This window comes from Struthio camelus, chromosome 4, assembly GCF_040807025.1.
Source record: "Struthio camelus isolate bStrCam1 chromosome 4, bStrCam1.hap1, whole genome shotgun sequence".
In the NCBI taxonomy this organism is placed as follows: Eukaryota; Metazoa; Chordata; class Aves; order Struthioniformes; family Struthionidae; genus Struthio; species Struthio camelus.
Window position 1 is genome coordinate 12,407,791 of NC_090945.1, and position 16,124 is coordinate 12,423,914.

The window sequence follows — 16,124 nt, forward strand, 5'->3', positions numbered from 1 at the left end:
GTTAAAAAGTGTGTGCGTGCCAAGTAGGCGCTCAGGCTAAAGAGACTCACAGCTCAACTACCTGAGGCTAACGCACGTTCCCACCACCCCGGATAAGCAAATAGATGACACATCTCGAAGGACTTTAAAGGAAATAGCATTCCTTTCTCTCAGCCTTGGAATTTCCCTTCTCCTTTCAGTGCCGCATTAGCTTTTTTGTGGAAGAGTAGTTGAGATCTACAAAATATCGCTGAATGTTGTATTTGTTATTTACATGGCATCTACCATCAAAATGTTTATAATGAGTTTATAATTTGGTAAAGTTTAGTGTGTGTCATTGCTTCCGATAAGCCCTGATCATCAACGATCTGCTTGTTTAGCATTGCTCAGGATGTCAGGAGTTGACATTAAGCAGTAAAATGGAAATTCACTGACTCACTGTCACAAGATAGGCAGAAAACAGTTATGGGTTAAGATGAGTTTCTTGTCCATAATTGTCATATCTGGTCCAATTCCTTGCACACCCATGCAGTTGTTATTCTTTTTTGGTAGTCTCACCGCCTCCGAGCGTGCGGGCTGCTGTTTGTGGGACACAACTTATTTCAAGGCCAAAAACATGAGCTTTGGTTTTGTCATAGGTTAGAATTTTACACCATGTTATGTATCGCTTCTGGGATTTTTGCTTGCTTTACCCCAACTGTTTTTGCAACTGGATGCAGTTTTAAAAACGTTTTGCTCGTTATATCCTGGTTGGATTTTGTGTTACTCATTGAAGTGTTATTAAAATGGTTAAGTGTCATAAATAATTAGTGAATGCTGAATAGTGAAGCCATGAACGCTGAAAACATTTAAATAGCGTTTGCTGAGCTCTGTATTTTTAGAAGCTAAATCAGGCACTGTTGATGCTTTTTAAGGTTTTTAGTCTTGGAAAGCTGTGATATTTTAAAGTAAGTAATTTCTTGCTGGATTTCAGCTCTTTAAAAAACCACACCCACCAAAGCGTGTTCGAAGCCGAGTGAATGGAGAGGCTGTGGGAACCTCTGTGCCCCCTGGCTCTACAAGCGACAAGATTTTTTTCCATCATTTAGACAACCTGCGGCCATCCCTTGCACCTGTGAAAGGTAAAATTTAAAACCAGCATATTCTTTCCTAATGTTCCTAATGTTTATACCTTTGTGACAAAGACACTTAAAATACCCCGGTGCTGTAAGACTGTGTTCTTACTTATCTTAAAGCATGCTTGGGACACACAAAATCTGTACCTATTCGATATAACTTTTTTTTAAAGGCAGGGATAAAGTTGGGTCCGAGCACCTCTTTAAAGTTTTAATTTGAACAGATTGTGCCTGAAGCCATTTCCAGAGGTGTCTAGACAATATTCAGGGCACTTGGCTTCTGGGCCTTGGATGGGCTCAGTTTTTGTGCTCTGCTGTAGCAGAAGGAATCTTTCTCAGCAGCGCCAAGAAATACTTAGACTCTTGGCAGGAAAGGGTGTTGTTGGTAGCTGCACTGAGACCAAAAAAGTGGTTTTTCAGTTCCTATCTGACACTGGACTGAATAAAAGTTAATGCTCTGTGAGGGAGGTAGGTCATATATAGTCATTTCTTTCCTAGTTGATGAAATGAATCTGTGCTTATTGTAAAGGGGGGGGGGGGAAGAAGGGGGGGTGTACAGTTAGACCGAGTACAACAGGACTAGTGCTGTCTAAGACAGGAAGTGAGGAAGCATTACTCTGTGTTTGCAGAGCTTGAGAAAAAATAGGTAGGAAACCACAGGCCATAGTCAGAAACGTAGCCAGTTGAAACGTTTGGCCAAGATGTTGGTATCAGTACAAGAAAATACAGAAATGGCCCAATCGCCTTTAATGGCCACAGACATCAGAGGGAGTGCTTCAGGGTCGTGTTGGGCCTGCAGGACAGCTCATGCAATGACTCAGGTGCGAAGAGGGCTACCAGAGATCCTCAACGTGCCGCCTCCGTTACTGATGGCGCTTAGCTGTGCGCGCGTTAGCAGTACCGCACAAGGTGCCCTGGCTGCAGCTGTAACTCGGATTCGTGTAATATAAACAGCGTAGAGATGCTGCCCCTGTAGAGCATCGGGGCATTTAATGGGATCGGATGGGACTGCCGCAAACCCGCGCGCTATGCTGAGGCTTGTCTGTGATTGCAGTCAAAGGTAACTATTTCTTCTCCTTTAGAGCTGAAGGAGCCAGTGGGACAGATCGTGTGTACTGATAAAGGCATTCTGGCAGTAGAGCAGAATAAGGTTCTCATCCCACCTGCCTGGAATAAAACTTTTGCTTGGGGTTACGCAGACCTCAGCTGCAGACTGGGTACCTACGAGTCGGACAAGGTTTGTGATCTGACACTTTCTTCAGTGCTGAACGTAACGAAAGAAATCGGTGGCCTGCAGGGAAAATTTCTAACGCTGGAGGCTTGTTTCGCCTGTGAACGAAATAATCTTTGCTGGTAGCGTATTTGTTTTATGGCTCCTTATCCGGTGGTCTCCATCGGAACGCTAGGAGCGTGATGTTAACCAACGAGTAACAGTATTTTTTAAAAATTTGCAAAGCGTGAATGAATGAAATCTGTGCTGTAGAAGCTCATCCCTGGTACCACCTTGTGGCCGAGGTTGGGATTGGTTCTGTTCGACTAAAACCTGTCTCTGGGGTAGCCCCCATGTCTTAATTTATGTAACGGGCCAGCATGCAGGATGGCCCTCGGGCTTTTATTTTTGCCCTACACAGACAAATTATTCAATCCCTTTAACAGCTGTGATACGAATGGAAGACTGACTTGACTGTGATCAGGGAGCTGGCGAGATGAGCTGGCTTTTTTTTTTTTCTCCATTCCCTAAAATAGACAGTCGTTTGTTTGTTTGTTTGTTTTTCCATTCACTGTCTTTTTCTGCATGCTTGATTCATTTGTTGGGTAGCATGTGACTCTATTCAGGAGCACAGGCTCGGTGTGCTATGTATTAGAAAGCACCTAACACACGAGTGTCCAAACTACTTGCAGGTACCTGTAGAGGATTTGGCTCCAGCAAAACATCAGGGTCTAGTCTGAAAGTAGAAAAGCAATGATAGTAACCACAATTGCCAGAGCGAGTGGGGAGCAAAACGTGAAATGTTCTCACGGTGTGCTGTATGCAGAGGAAAATTCCTGTGCTATGGCATCTTTTACAGTTTGATTGCTCGATAAACATTTGGTATGGATTAATACCGTTTCTTAGCAGCTGTAAATTGTAAGTTTGGTTTCTTTTGAACTACGTAAGTGTTCAAGTGAAGCCTTTGTCATCTCTTCTGAGCTATTGTAAATCAGAAAATAGATCAGTTAATCTCTAGTGACTGTGCAAAGTTGCTATCAAAAAAAAAAAAACCCTGACCCTGCCATTTTGAAAGGAGAAAGCACTAATTTTGCAAGTAATCTGTCTTCGTTTTCTTTATTTTTAGGCAGTGATTGTTTATGAATGTTTGTCAGAATGGGGCCAGATACTCTGTGCCATTTGCCCGAACCCCAAACTAGTTATCACTGGAGGAACGAGCACAGTGGTGTGTGTATGGGAAATGGGCATCTCCAAAGAAAAAGCTAAAGCCCTCACACTGAAACAGGTAAAATAAAATGAAGGTGCATTTTATATGTGAATTACCTTTCCGGTGTGAAAGGAGATACAGAAAGGGTATTGCTTACGTAGGGTTTAACCCTGGAAACGTGAGTCGAGGAAACCTTTGGAGAACTAAGCAGTCGAAGTATTGACCTGCATTGAAGCTAGCAAAGCAGGTCTCCAAAGCTGCATCATTTTTAGGCATAGCTGATCACCAGGGACTGCTTGGGGAGATGGGGAATTGGGGTGGCAGTGTTAACAAAAGCATACCATTGTGTAGGATTTTTTTTTTGTTTGAAATAATCTGCTTTATTGTGGTGTTGCATATAAAATATACCTGTAAACCCTGTATCAGGGAGGGCAGGGAAGGAAGGCTATCTTAACTGTTCAAGTTCAAATAGCTTTCTTGGTAATGTTTTTGTCCTTTCCTTTAGAAGTTGGCATATTTTAATTATGTTACTTTTAGCGTTTGTGGAGCAGGGTATGCTTGTTCAGGATCATCTTAGTTTGTTCTTGCTTTGTTACTGCAACACATCAACTTTTAATATAACAAAGAAGCACCCATGCTTTTAAGTCAGTTAACGCTAAATTCAGCGGAAGTCTTGTCTTGTGCATCTATGAGAAAGGCTTAAAATAATACTGTATTAGTTTTGTGTCATTGTTCTTGGTAGCTAGGTTATAAGTGTTATTTTTCCTGCTAGCATCTTAATAGCAAGACCCTTTCCAGAGGAAGACTGCAACTCAAGCTTAGGAGAAGAAATTTAGATTTATTAACAAACTTCTCTTTCACGGTTTCTAGCAGTGACTCTCTGAAGCCGTGTTTCCAAAGTGTTGTGCTTCTGCACGGTGCAAGACACAACAGCTTGAATTTCAGGGCAGCATGTTTAAGTTACTCTGCTTTTATCTTCTTGCACCAGGGAAGTCAGAGTATCTGCATGCTCATTTTCTGCAGCTCAGCTGGTGAGCTGCAACTCCTTAAGCTGGGATAACTGATCTGTCTTCCAGACTCCTGTTCCAGGTGTTAGGTTAAGCCTAAAAGGTACAAGCAGAATCTACTCAAAGTAGATACTTTTGATTTTCTCCTCCTCAGATTTACTTTGCCCTTTCAGTTGCAGCTTTCTCTTCTGTTTTTTCATCTGTCTTAAACATCAACAGAGGTTTAAATAGGAGCCCTTTCATATTTGCAATGAATTTACGTTTTCAGAATCTAATTTCAGGTGAAGCCTGCAGCTTATACTGCTCCTATAGATAGGCCAGTAATATAGCGGGAGGAAGCGGGAGGGGTCAGATTTTCTATTTTTGGCCATAAAACCCCGCTCGTCTCTTGCAACACATCCTTTTTTTTTCTTGTATGCTTGCTTTTGGGGGGCGGGGGAGGTGTGGGGGCTTGGCAGAGGGATGTTTATCATTTGAGTCCTGAAATCTGGACTTTTAAGGTTACTTTTTAAGTGGGAAAATGAATGACTCCTGTCAAAACTTTGATGATGAGAATTCTTGTTATCTAAATACTTTCATTGTCAGTCCATTTAAATCTTGTGATCGGATCATTCGCGTTCGCATTATGTGCGTCTCTTTAGGTTAATGGGTTTAACGTAATGATCTTTGTGCTCTTTCCTGATTGCCGTGTATTCTTCCTGATTTTTGTTTTGCAGGCGTTACTCGGTCATACTGACACTGTCACGTGTTTAACAGCATCGCTAGCTTATCACATAATTGTGAGTGGGTCACGTGATCGCACCTGCATCATCTGGGACTTGAATAAACTTTCCTTTCTAACACAACTTCGAGGTCACAGGGCTCCGGTTTCAGCTCTCTGTATAAATGAATTAACGGTAAGGACCAAACGCCATTCACAAAGAGCCAGAGATTGCTAAGCCAGTGAAAAACAAACGAGGCTCTTCTGTAGGTTTGGGGAAACTTGTATAACTCACCTTAACACTATATTATGTGCTTTAGGGAGTAAATTGTGTCTTTTGTCCAGAGATGCACGAGAGCTTGCTCCGTGCAGAGCAGCTTGTGCCCGACAGGGCCTATTAACAGGGCCAGCAGCAGCAGTATTAGTGCAGCATTCAGAGTGGGTTGTCAAACCTGCCACAGCAGCTAAGAAAAAATTTTGATATCTACCCTTAGTTGACTTCTGTTCTCTTGCACTTAATTTAAAGGCAGCAGAAGGTATGTTAGATAAAGCTGCAGTGACAACAGTAGTGGAAACGGGCATATCCTAAGAGCTTCTCTCTTGGTGGTGCTATAAATTACAGGTTGCAATTCATCCAGCTCCCATACACATCAAAGCGCTTACTGGAATTGAGATTTTATTTAGCTGGTACGTCAGGGCTGTAGTCTGCAACCGAAATGATGCTAGTGTTTGAACTCAGGATCCAGTGGGGCTGTAATGCGATAAAAGGGTAGCAAGAGGCACAGTTCACTAGCTGCCAATCCATTTGCTGCAGTGTCAGTGTTTTATAGTGCAGTTCCTACTTCCCCTCTGTGCTAATTGAAGTACAGACCATCCTTCAGTCTTTTCCAGATAAGGAAACAAATGAAATTTAAGGCAGTAGATGCTTGTGAAAAAGAGCGGAGGGAGGCAATGTGAGCTGGCTTATTTTAAAACTGTAGGGGGAAAAGTACTGAAAATGCTCTGTTGATTTGTCCCTCTGTGAAAGGTGCAGGAGTTGATCTGTTCTCTGTATGCTCTAAATACAGCAGATAAGTTGTTACTAAGTTTGGTTTTCTATGAACAATTTTAAAAATGCAAATCATCCTAAAGCTTTGTTTAGGCAGTTAAACTCTGCTTGTATAGAACTTCTGAAAAGTTGCTTTTAGACACTGAACTGTGCAAATAAATTTAGCCTGTGTTTTTACAGCAAAAAAAAAAAAAAAGAAAGACTCACATAGAAATATGGAGATGTTACTTGTCTTTTCAGGGGGACATTGTGTCATGTGCTGGCACTTACATCCACGTGTGGAGTATCAACGGCAACCCTACTGCAAGCGTGAACACGTTCACTGGCCGAAGCCAGCAAATCATGTGTTGCTTTGTGTCAGAAATGAATGAGTGGGATACCCAGAATGTCATCGTGACGGGACACTCGGATGGAGTTGTCCGGGTAAGTACCAGCAACTGCTGCTTGGAGAAATAAATATACTCCTCAGCAGTAGGTAGAGAGGTCATGTCTGTGCAACACAGTGCCCTGGCCAGTACAAAAAGCAGTCCTGCTATACTGGTGTGCTCCACCCAAACGAATGGGCCCTGCAGGAGGGAGGGAGTTCCAGGTTAGGTGGACAAGACGGGCTGCTTTTGGTGCTGGGACCAGCTGCACCGCTTCCGCACAGGACAGCGTGTACTGTGTCTGCAGGTTAAATAGGCGTTGAAGAGGCCTGGAAAATTCTTTCAGTGCGCTGACAGTCTTCCAGTTTTCCTTCTCCTTTTCAGGGCACCCATTGTTATCTGGGAACTGGCAAGAGTCAGCAGCGTACGTTTTCCTTCCCGCCCTATTCCCATCACTTTTTTTGGTCTCCAGCTTTTCTGCCTGCAGATGGTAGCTTTCGTTCTCTGATTTTATTCTGCACACCTTTGGAGAATTTGTTTTGCTGCCTAGGAAGAAACCAGGAGCTTAGTAGCATCTAACCTGATTTTTCAACATTTTATGTGCAGTCCTGGGTCTGCCTTAACCAGGGTCTACTGGTCAAATTGCAGTATGGAGTGGATTTTTTATTTGAACTGCTAAGATCTTAATAGCCCAACCCTTGTTCGCTTGTGATTCGGGCATGAACATAGATTCCTGCTTGTGGTATCTGCTGACTGAAAACAGGACTCAGAACGGAGATGTGACCTGTGTCTCATGCTATTGGTGCAGATTCACGGTTTTAATAAGCCATCTTAACTCTAGAAATAGCTAAGAAGAAAGCTAAGAGTTTAATATGTGCTTTTCCCCTGTCTACCCAGTTCTGGCGGATGGAGTTTTTGCAAGTACCAGAAACACCAGCTCCAGAGCCTGTGGAGATGCTAGAAATGCAAGAGGATTGTCAGGAAGCACAAATAGGTATGTCTCCTAGCAAGTGTTTTGTATTTGCCTTTTATCTGACCTTCTCTGTACATAGGTGAAATCCTGTGGTTATGCAATGCAGAATGGATGTTACAGGTTTTGTCTTGACATAGAATAGATGGTCCCACATGCGTTTAAAAAAAAAAAAAATTTTCATTCACTACCTTCCTTATGCTTGTTTTATATTGCTATGAATAGGAAGAAATCATACTCGTCCTACCTTTTTTGTGTTTAGAATAAACTTTTCTTTGTGCGGCTGCTTCTGTTATCAGTGAACCCAATGAATACTACCATTGTCAAAAGACTAAATGTTTTTGTGAGTAAAATTATAGCACGATAGCAGAGCTAAAACCTAGTGATGGTCCAGTATGTTTTCAGACTAGCAATACTGGCTGTATTGTTTTCCCCTTTAGGAAGAATTTGGTCCATACTTAATGGGCATTTGCTTACCCAACTTATCTTTCCCTCTTCTTGTTGAAGATATGATCTGGATTTGGATCTGAATCTTATGATATATATATATATATATATATATATATATATCTTATTATATATTATATATATATCTTATTATATATATCTTATTATATATATAAGTGTATCTATAAATACATCTTTTTCACTGGGAATGTAAACATTGTTGGCAGTTGCATTTTTCTTATGTTAATAAAGGCTTTTATTAACAAGTCTGTATCAAGTTTCTCAGTCAGCCTGATTCTCACCATTGTTTAGTGCGTTTAGTTGCGTAAGCTTTGCAGAAAGGCAGCAGAAGGTTTTTTCTTGCTAAGTTGGGGATTTTTTTAAAAAACTTGCTCATTATGTCTACCGTAGCCTACTCCAGAAGGACTAAGAGAGGAAGTGATACTTGTAGGAAATATCTGCAACTAAGGTGTGCTGTTCTGTGACAGACTGGTGCAAAAAGATGAGCAGCGTGATACCTGCTGGTATTTACGATGGCAAGAGCCATGCGGCCGAACGTCTGCAAAGGCGTTGAGAGGCTGGCGTGCAGGTAGTGCTGTGGTGGCACCCGCCGGCTTGCAGCTAGTGCGACTGCTGAAAAGGGAAAAAGCTCAGGCAGTAGAGCAGTCTTGCTAACGTCATCCACTCTCCTCTTGCACGATCCAGGGCAGGAAGCCCAGGAAGAGGAGAGCAGTGACTCCGAGGCAGATGATCCATGCATCAGCCAGGACACAAAACCGCAGGAGAGCCAGAGTCAACCAAGCAGCACCAGCCACCGGCCGAGGTCGTCATCGAACAGAGCAGCAGCAGCGTGGTCAGCAGACAGCGGCTCCGATGACTCAAGGCGTTGGTCCGACCAGCTCAGCCTGGATGAGAAAGATGGCTTTATCTTTGTGAATTATTCTGAGGGACAAGCAAAAGTGCATCCCCATGCTCAGGTTAACCACCCGCACCCCAGCTATGCTGAAGCACGGCACTACAGCAAGCTTAAACCAGGTAAATGCGATTGGGAATGCTACCTCTGTCAGATAAAGGTGCTGTCAGCACTGACCCCTAAGGCTTCTCTCTCTGTCCCTGTAGTTTTGAGAAGTGTTGTATTTTACAGTATAACAGCCTAGGAGACAGATGTCTTGAAGTGGTGTTTTTCCGCAGTCAGTTGGGCTTTTTGTGTGGCTGATGAATCCCAAAGCAGTGAAGAAAGAAATTGGTATGCAGAGGTTGCACGTTGTTGAAGCTTTTCCTAAGAAGCTCTGTTTCCCCGTGATTTGAAATCTGAGTCTGACTTCTAAGAAACGAAGCAATCCTGCCTTAGTCCTGTTGTGCTTTGGTACAGGGCTCACCTATGTATGTTACCATCCTTTGCAACTCTCAGCTAGACTTTGGGCAGCTAGAAGGCTCTTTGCCTTATATTCTGTCCTCTCCTTTCTCGTGTGCCTTGGGAGCAGTTGAAAATGTATTATCTGTAAGCGACGCTTGAGCTGTAGAGAGCTGACTGCCTCTGGGAAGATGATAATTCTTCCTTTCTATAAAATTAGGCACGTGTGTTTGCATGAAATAACAAAAATGACACTTGCTTTTTCCCCCTCCTACTTTTCTAGGATACAGATGGGAGCGTCAGTTAGTGTTTAGGAGCAAACTAACTATGCACACAGCATTTGATCGCAAAGACAACGCACATCCAGCAGAAATCACCGCGCTAGGCATCTCTAAGTGAGTAGCTCACAACTGGTTGCCTGAAACGTGTCTTCCACGTTGACGGTGGATGCAGTATGAACCAGCCGTTATCCTTTGCATAATGCTGTTTTGTGGCGCTTCTATTTAGAACAGCTTTGTTCAAGGACAACAGAGACAATACAATACTAAAATAATTAGATTTGTTTCCGCTACCGTATGTTATTGTGTGCTATCGTAGTTCTGTTTCTCTGCCCTACTAGGCTAACTTAAGTGATAGTTACTATCTCCGTACCTTAACAATATTAAATATTCCGACATGTAAAATCTGTCATTGGCCTATGTGTGTGCCAGAGTTGTTGCAGCAATGCTTTTGCTTTTTTCTTGCAGGGATCACAGCAGAATTCTGGTTGGGGATGGCCGGGGCAGAGTGTTCAGCTGGTCCGTAAGCGATCAGCCTGGCCGATCTGCAGCCGATCACTGGGTGAAGGACGAGGGGGGAGACAGCTGTTCGGGCTGCGCAGTCCGTTTTTCCCTCACTGAGAGGCGTCACCACTGCAGGAACTGTGGACAGCTCTTCTGCCAGAAGTAAGTCAGCCAACAGTTTCCTTTGAGCTCTTCTTCCATACAGAATTTTTGGCTAGGTAAAGCTGTTGCATGTCACTGAACTCTGCTAACAGGCTGAGGTTTTCCTACCAAAGCAGAACTGGTAAAGAAAGCATCAGCACTGTCAGAACTTCCAGGGGAAAACTAGAAGAGACAGACCAGGCCCTTTATAAAACAAGTTAACACATCAGGTATCAACAGGGATTTAAATCTGCTTGCAGCTTTGAAACCTCCCTGTTGCCCGTTGGGGAGAGCAAAGTCTTGAAGCGGCGGCACTCCAGGCAAATTAACTTTGTGAAGAAAAAATAAGTTGTTTTTCAGCACATTGTTCTTCTGGTCACTCCAAAAGCAACACAGTCATAATCTAAACTGTGTGCAACGCTAACGGGGCTGATTTAGGAGCCAGGAGCGTGCAGCCTCTGATGTGAAAATGTATGACACAGGGGATGAACGTGAGCTCCACTTAGCCAGGAACTGAAGTGGGAGACTCATCTCTGGCCCTTTGGGTTGGAGATGGTGCTTATAACTTCAGCTCTGTAGCTGAGTCTAAACTGGTGACTGCTGTTTTTAAGCTACCTCACGCGCAGAGCCCCCTGTGAACACACATGTTGAAGTCTGCTTGTGCCGCCCTGCGCTATATTTGTCCATCCAGATACGTTTGAACGGATTCCTGGTATTGAAGACGTTACGATAGTTTTGACACACATTTCCGCGCCGGGATAAGAAAACAGCCAGGTTGGCAGAGGAGCCATGCTCACAGTGCTGTTTTCCTCTACAGGTGCAGTCGGTTTCAGTCCGAAATCAAGCGCCTGAAGATTTCATCGCCGGTCAGGGTCTGTCAGAACTGTTACTACAACCTGCAGCACGAGCGGGGATTGGAGGAAGGGCCCAGGAATTGACGGGCTAAGGGCAGACGGAGAGCGGAGCCCCAGGGGACCCCGTCCAGCCCTGTCGGCGCTTCAGGAACGAATCACCGGATCGTGCAGTGATCAGAAGGGATTAGAATATTGCCTGTTTACACTTAAGTTTATACTGCGTTTTAAGCACTGAAAGTAAAAGGGATCATTGGATGGCTTTGTGTTGGTTGAAGGTGTATGAGGCTAACAGAATATTTAAATGAAGAGCAAGGCCCAGGAAGACATGAGTGATAACTACAAATACAATAAAACTGTCAACCCCTAAATCTCTCTGTTGACATGGCTATCAAGAAAATCCTCACTTATCCTAACCACCAGTTCTTGTCTTGTTTTTGTAGAGCTAGTCATCTTTATTGGGGGGAGGGGGGGAAGGGGAAGGCTTTTTAGAAGATAGTTGTAAATCTGCCTTCTTCACAAGCAACTGTGTATATTGTAAATAGGTATAATGGCCTTTTTATCTAAATATGAACTTAACTGCCTGTTACATGGGACTTCAGATTAACCACTATACTTTGTGTGTCATCTTTATCTCATCTATCAACTTAAATATGAATGTTTAAAAAAGAAAAAAAACTCGAAGGCATTATGTGTATTTCTGTTAAAAATCCAATCTGTGCGTGTTTGTTCTTTCAGTTGCCCACAGTATCTTAATTTAAATAAGGCTATCATAGAATTACATGGATTTTTCAAAAGAGAACTTTTTTTGAGACTAGGACTTGGAGTATTTTATTCTAACTGTAAGATAACCAGGAACCTAATTGTACACTTTTGTTGCATTTTATACCAAACTATTTACCACCTCAGTGTTGTTCATATGTAATGAGGCCTCTTTTATACATGTCAGAGCTGCGGTTTTGTTAATTACTTAATGTTCATTAGCAGCTGATTCATGCAGTGCAAGAACCAGCTTTTACCTTCTTTAGTCAATAACAATTGGCTTGCATATATCTACAGAATTCATTTCCTGTGCGTAAAATTAACCACTGTTGTCCAGTAGCTTGTTTTCAAAAAAATGTATGGAACAACATATTGGTTGCTCCATAGCTGGGTAGTATTAATAATGTCAGAAAAGCTTCTGAGGGCTGTCTTCACGTGTCAGTGCATGGCATCTACGTGAGGACAGCAGTAGATTTCCATTACCGTTTTTAAGATTTAATACAAATTTGATAGCAGTATTTTTTTTACGACTCAGTCATTTATTTTGCACTCCATGTGGGATGAAGTAGAGGCGCTGACGTCCACTGAGACTGGAACACCTGCATCAGGCCCGTGGGCTTATTTTCTGAATGAGGTCCTGACAGTGGTTTTTTCTGTTTGTTTGGTTTTTTTTTAAATGTGCGTGTATATATTTTGTAAATGGGTGACAAACTGCTATAGACTTAGGTATATGCACAATGGATTCTTTTAAATAATGGTAAGGACGTGACCCAAACCAACAGAAGACAGGTGGTGGCTCAGCACCTGCTCCACTGGCGTTTCTGTGAGTTTTTTTTCACGCCACACGATGAGATCAGCCTTCAGTGGTATGATCTGAGCAGAGTCTGGCCCCGGGACAGCGAGTAGCTACAACTGACACCGTCCTTCGAATGGCACCGTCAAAAACGCTAGACCCCCTGTGACGGTGTGAACTTCTTCCAGAGGGTCCTCGGCACTACCTGGGCACATCTGTCTTGTCTTGGTTTGAGCTTCTAGCGGTGAATAATTTGTTCATCCCGACCACTTGCTATCTACCCTGGTATCACATGTTTATGCACTGAAGGTTGAATATGTATTTTGATACATGTTTGTTTATTATGTATGTGCTGGTCTGTAAAATTAGACGAATTCCTGTTTTGGTATGTATACTAGGTGCCCAAATGAACAGAAAGGCTTCTTTAGAGCCCGTGCACACTGTTGAGTAAATGCAGGTTTATTTAGATTAGCTGACCCAAATAGATCCCTTTGGATCCAAGCTGTGATGATCAAGTAGCCACTCTGCAGGGCTACCTTGACAGATTTGTCCTTAAAAACAAACAGACAAACAGTCCTCAGTGGGGGTAGGTGGAGCGCTCCAGTTCCTGCGTTCAGCTGTCCTCTGAAACGTTGCCTTGCCCCTTCCCAAAACCAGGCGAAAGCAGCATGGCTGTGAGCGCAGGCTGGTGGCCTGAACCCCTTTGCGGCTTGAAGAAAAGGCTCTTTTAGCAACTGCTGAATGCCCTTGAGTCCACAGAGTTTTCTCCCCTTGCCTCCGCTTTTCGAATCAAAACCACGCTTAAAGAAAAGGAAAAAAAGAGTTATTTTCTATGCACTGGAACTTAGTTGACTTTTACAGCCGCGTAATTAAACCCTGACGGAGACAAGGCTTCTGACAGTCATGCTAATATAGTCTAAACACTAAAACAAAAAGCTGGCGTTCAGTACTCGTGCGGGGTGGGTAAGATCGTGGGCCCTAAGTGAAGATGTGGTTAACGGTGTGTAACTACGCAGGCGCGTTGTACCAGTGTTATTCTACGCTTTTTACATTCGGCAGCAGCGTACTAAAAATCCACGGGTCGTTATTCCTCACAGACGCTGTCGTGTTAGAGGTAAATTATTAAGGAAGCACAAATTTTGCCTGTTGCAAGCAAATAACCGCAGCCCTCCGGCTTAATTTCTCCGCTGCACCGTTCCAAAAAACACAGCCTTGCTTTTAGGAGGTGGAGGGGGGGGAACCCGACCTGCTCATGTTTCCTCGGGCAGTTGGTGCTGTGGGCAACTGTTTTGTTCACTTGGGAGTGGTGTTTTGGTTTTTCTTTTCGTTTTTTGTTTGTTTTTTTTTTTCCTTTCAAGCTTCTAATGCAACTACTTGCTTTGTTTTCCATGTAGAAATTGGTTGAGCAAAAATATACTCGCGTACACTAACGTTAGTAGGCTGTATTCTCTGCAAGTACCTCACATGTCTTCTCCTGCCTTGTTCTCGGTAGTATACTTACTCACGTACTCTGACATTTGTATGTAGTGTGCAACTGTAACGTCAGGCTTATGAGAGGGGGCTGGCTGCCTCCCGCCCACCGCCACCAGTTCAATAGCGGAAACACTTTAGATAAGTTATTTTGCACTTTCTTCTGTATAAAATTGGTAGAAACTTATATTTGCTTTGTATCATTTAAAGACTCCTTTTGTTTCAGTAAATGAACTGTGTATAAAATATTTATGCAGTTAAAACTGTTTTTAGAAAGTATTTTTAATTTCAGCAAGTTTGGTTACTTGTTGCATGACTATTAACACAGCTGACTTTTTGTGTCAGTGCAATGTATATTTTTTTTTTGTCCTGTTATTAACTTGTAAGCCCTAGTTAAATGGCCATTTATTTGTACAGCATCAGGAGTAAATTGAAGATAACTGGCTAAGACTGGAGTGTGGAATTTTGTACTATATTGCAGAATCCAATATCTGTTTTTTGGTGGTTATGTAAAAGGCCTGAAGATTTACTATCTAGTGTGCAATCTGTGATATCTGAATGTTCATTGTATATTTGTCTCCAATGCAAAAAGGTAGAGTAACACAATTACAATACATGATTAAATGCAATAGTTCAGGTACTTAAGTATTTTTTTCATTTCAAATAAATACCTGCTATTTACCACCAAAAAGCTGTTTTGCATTTGTTGAAAGAATTTGAATAAGAAGCAATATTTGCGATTGAATAAACATTTTTAAAATAGGAACGGTAACTAATGAGTAGCTTGTTTCTATATCATGGCAAGGACTAAATTTTTATCACTTGTTACAGTTGTGCTTTCTGCACCTGAGCACAGTCATCCACAATGCTGCGACATGAAACCTTCTTACATCTTTTTTTTTTTTCCTTTTTTGCTGTACACGTGTCATCGTAGCGCTTGAAGCCAACAGAATTTGACACTATTTAGAAGAATAGGCTCTACCAATATACAGAAAACAGACAGTAAAGAATGATGTAAGTGATGCTCCATCAGGACAACTGAAGAGGAGGAAATACCAAAATCTAATTTAAATCATCTTCCCCGAGGAGAGAACGACTACTAAAGCAGAAGGTGACCTTATCTGGTGAGATTAGCTTAAGATCCTGAAACGTCAAAACATTTTATTTATTCTCTCATCCATTTTTATGCTTATTTTTAAGCTAGTAATGCTAGAGAATGTGATTTTCATTTTGGCAGTTACTCGTTTGCCAACGCTGATGGCTGCTAACGGTTTTTCTCCAATTAAAAAACCAGGTTTTGGTGAATTTGGAGCGACTGTGTTCCTTGGCTGCTTAACGTCAGAACTGACATTCCTGGTGTTCGTCCGTAAGTGATTTCTTTAGTCGTGAAAGAAAAGTAACTCCTCCTGATGAACCGAACTCCCTGTGCATGCAGCATTTGAAATAAATGCTTTCACGAACTAGTTGGGTTTTTAGAGCAGGTTTATGTTCTCAGGCAGTAGTTATGAACGCAAACAGTTAACTTTCTTGGTTATGTAGCATTTTAGTCTATTTGTAGCATCCAGCACTACTGCTTTTCACAGGTTTGGGTGTTTCTTATTGAGGGGTTTCCTTTCTTTTAAGTCTTTTCCTACACTGATCAAATGCTTTCTTTTTAACAGTTACAGGAGAAGTCCTGTACTTGGCAGAGTACTTGCAGACAGTGGACAGCCGCGGGGTGGACCACAAATCAACTTCTTCAATGCAATTTGAGCCAGTAAACCGTGCGGGCAGTGAGGGGTAGGGGCTGGCGTCGTTGCCCTCTCCTTGCGGCGAGGGGTGGCCTCCTAGCAGCAGCTCTGCGCTAGCCTGTGCAGCACCATCGTCCCGTTTGCAGTGTTTCAACCTCATTTTCCCACTGGCAACAATTTGGTTAGCCTTTTT

The 16,124-nt window shown here is 42.6% G+C and overlaps 1 protein-coding gene across 7 annotated transcripts in view; it reads left to right on the top strand.

Annotated features, from left to right (window-relative positions):
- Positions 1–14,892, top strand: part of WDFY3 (WD repeat and FYVE domain containing 3) — a 194,717-nt gene extending 179,825 nt beyond the window's left edge. For all 7 annotated transcript variants that reach the window (XM_068941507.1, XM_068941508.1, XM_068941504.1 and 4 more), the window contains 10 exons: positions 953–1,100; positions 2,177–2,331; positions 3,431–3,589; positions 5,235–5,414; positions 6,507–6,689; positions 7,529–7,625; positions 8,754–9,083; positions 9,686–9,797; positions 10,149–10,346; positions 11,143–14,892. In XM_068941507.1, coding sequence (XP_068797608.1) covers positions 953–1,100; positions 2,177–2,331; positions 3,431–3,589; positions 5,235–5,414; positions 6,507–6,689; positions 7,529–7,625; positions 8,754–9,083; positions 9,686–9,797; positions 10,149–10,346; positions 11,143–11,263 — 1,683 coding nt within the window. In that variant the 3' untranslated portion in view covers positions 11,264–14,892. The remainder of the gene's footprint in view (positions 1–952; positions 1,101–2,176; positions 2,332–3,430; positions 3,590–5,234; positions 5,415–6,506; positions 6,690–7,528; positions 7,626–8,753; positions 9,084–9,685; positions 9,798–10,148; positions 10,347–11,142) is intronic.
- The last annotated feature ends 1,232 nt before the right edge of the window (positions 14,893–16,124 follow it).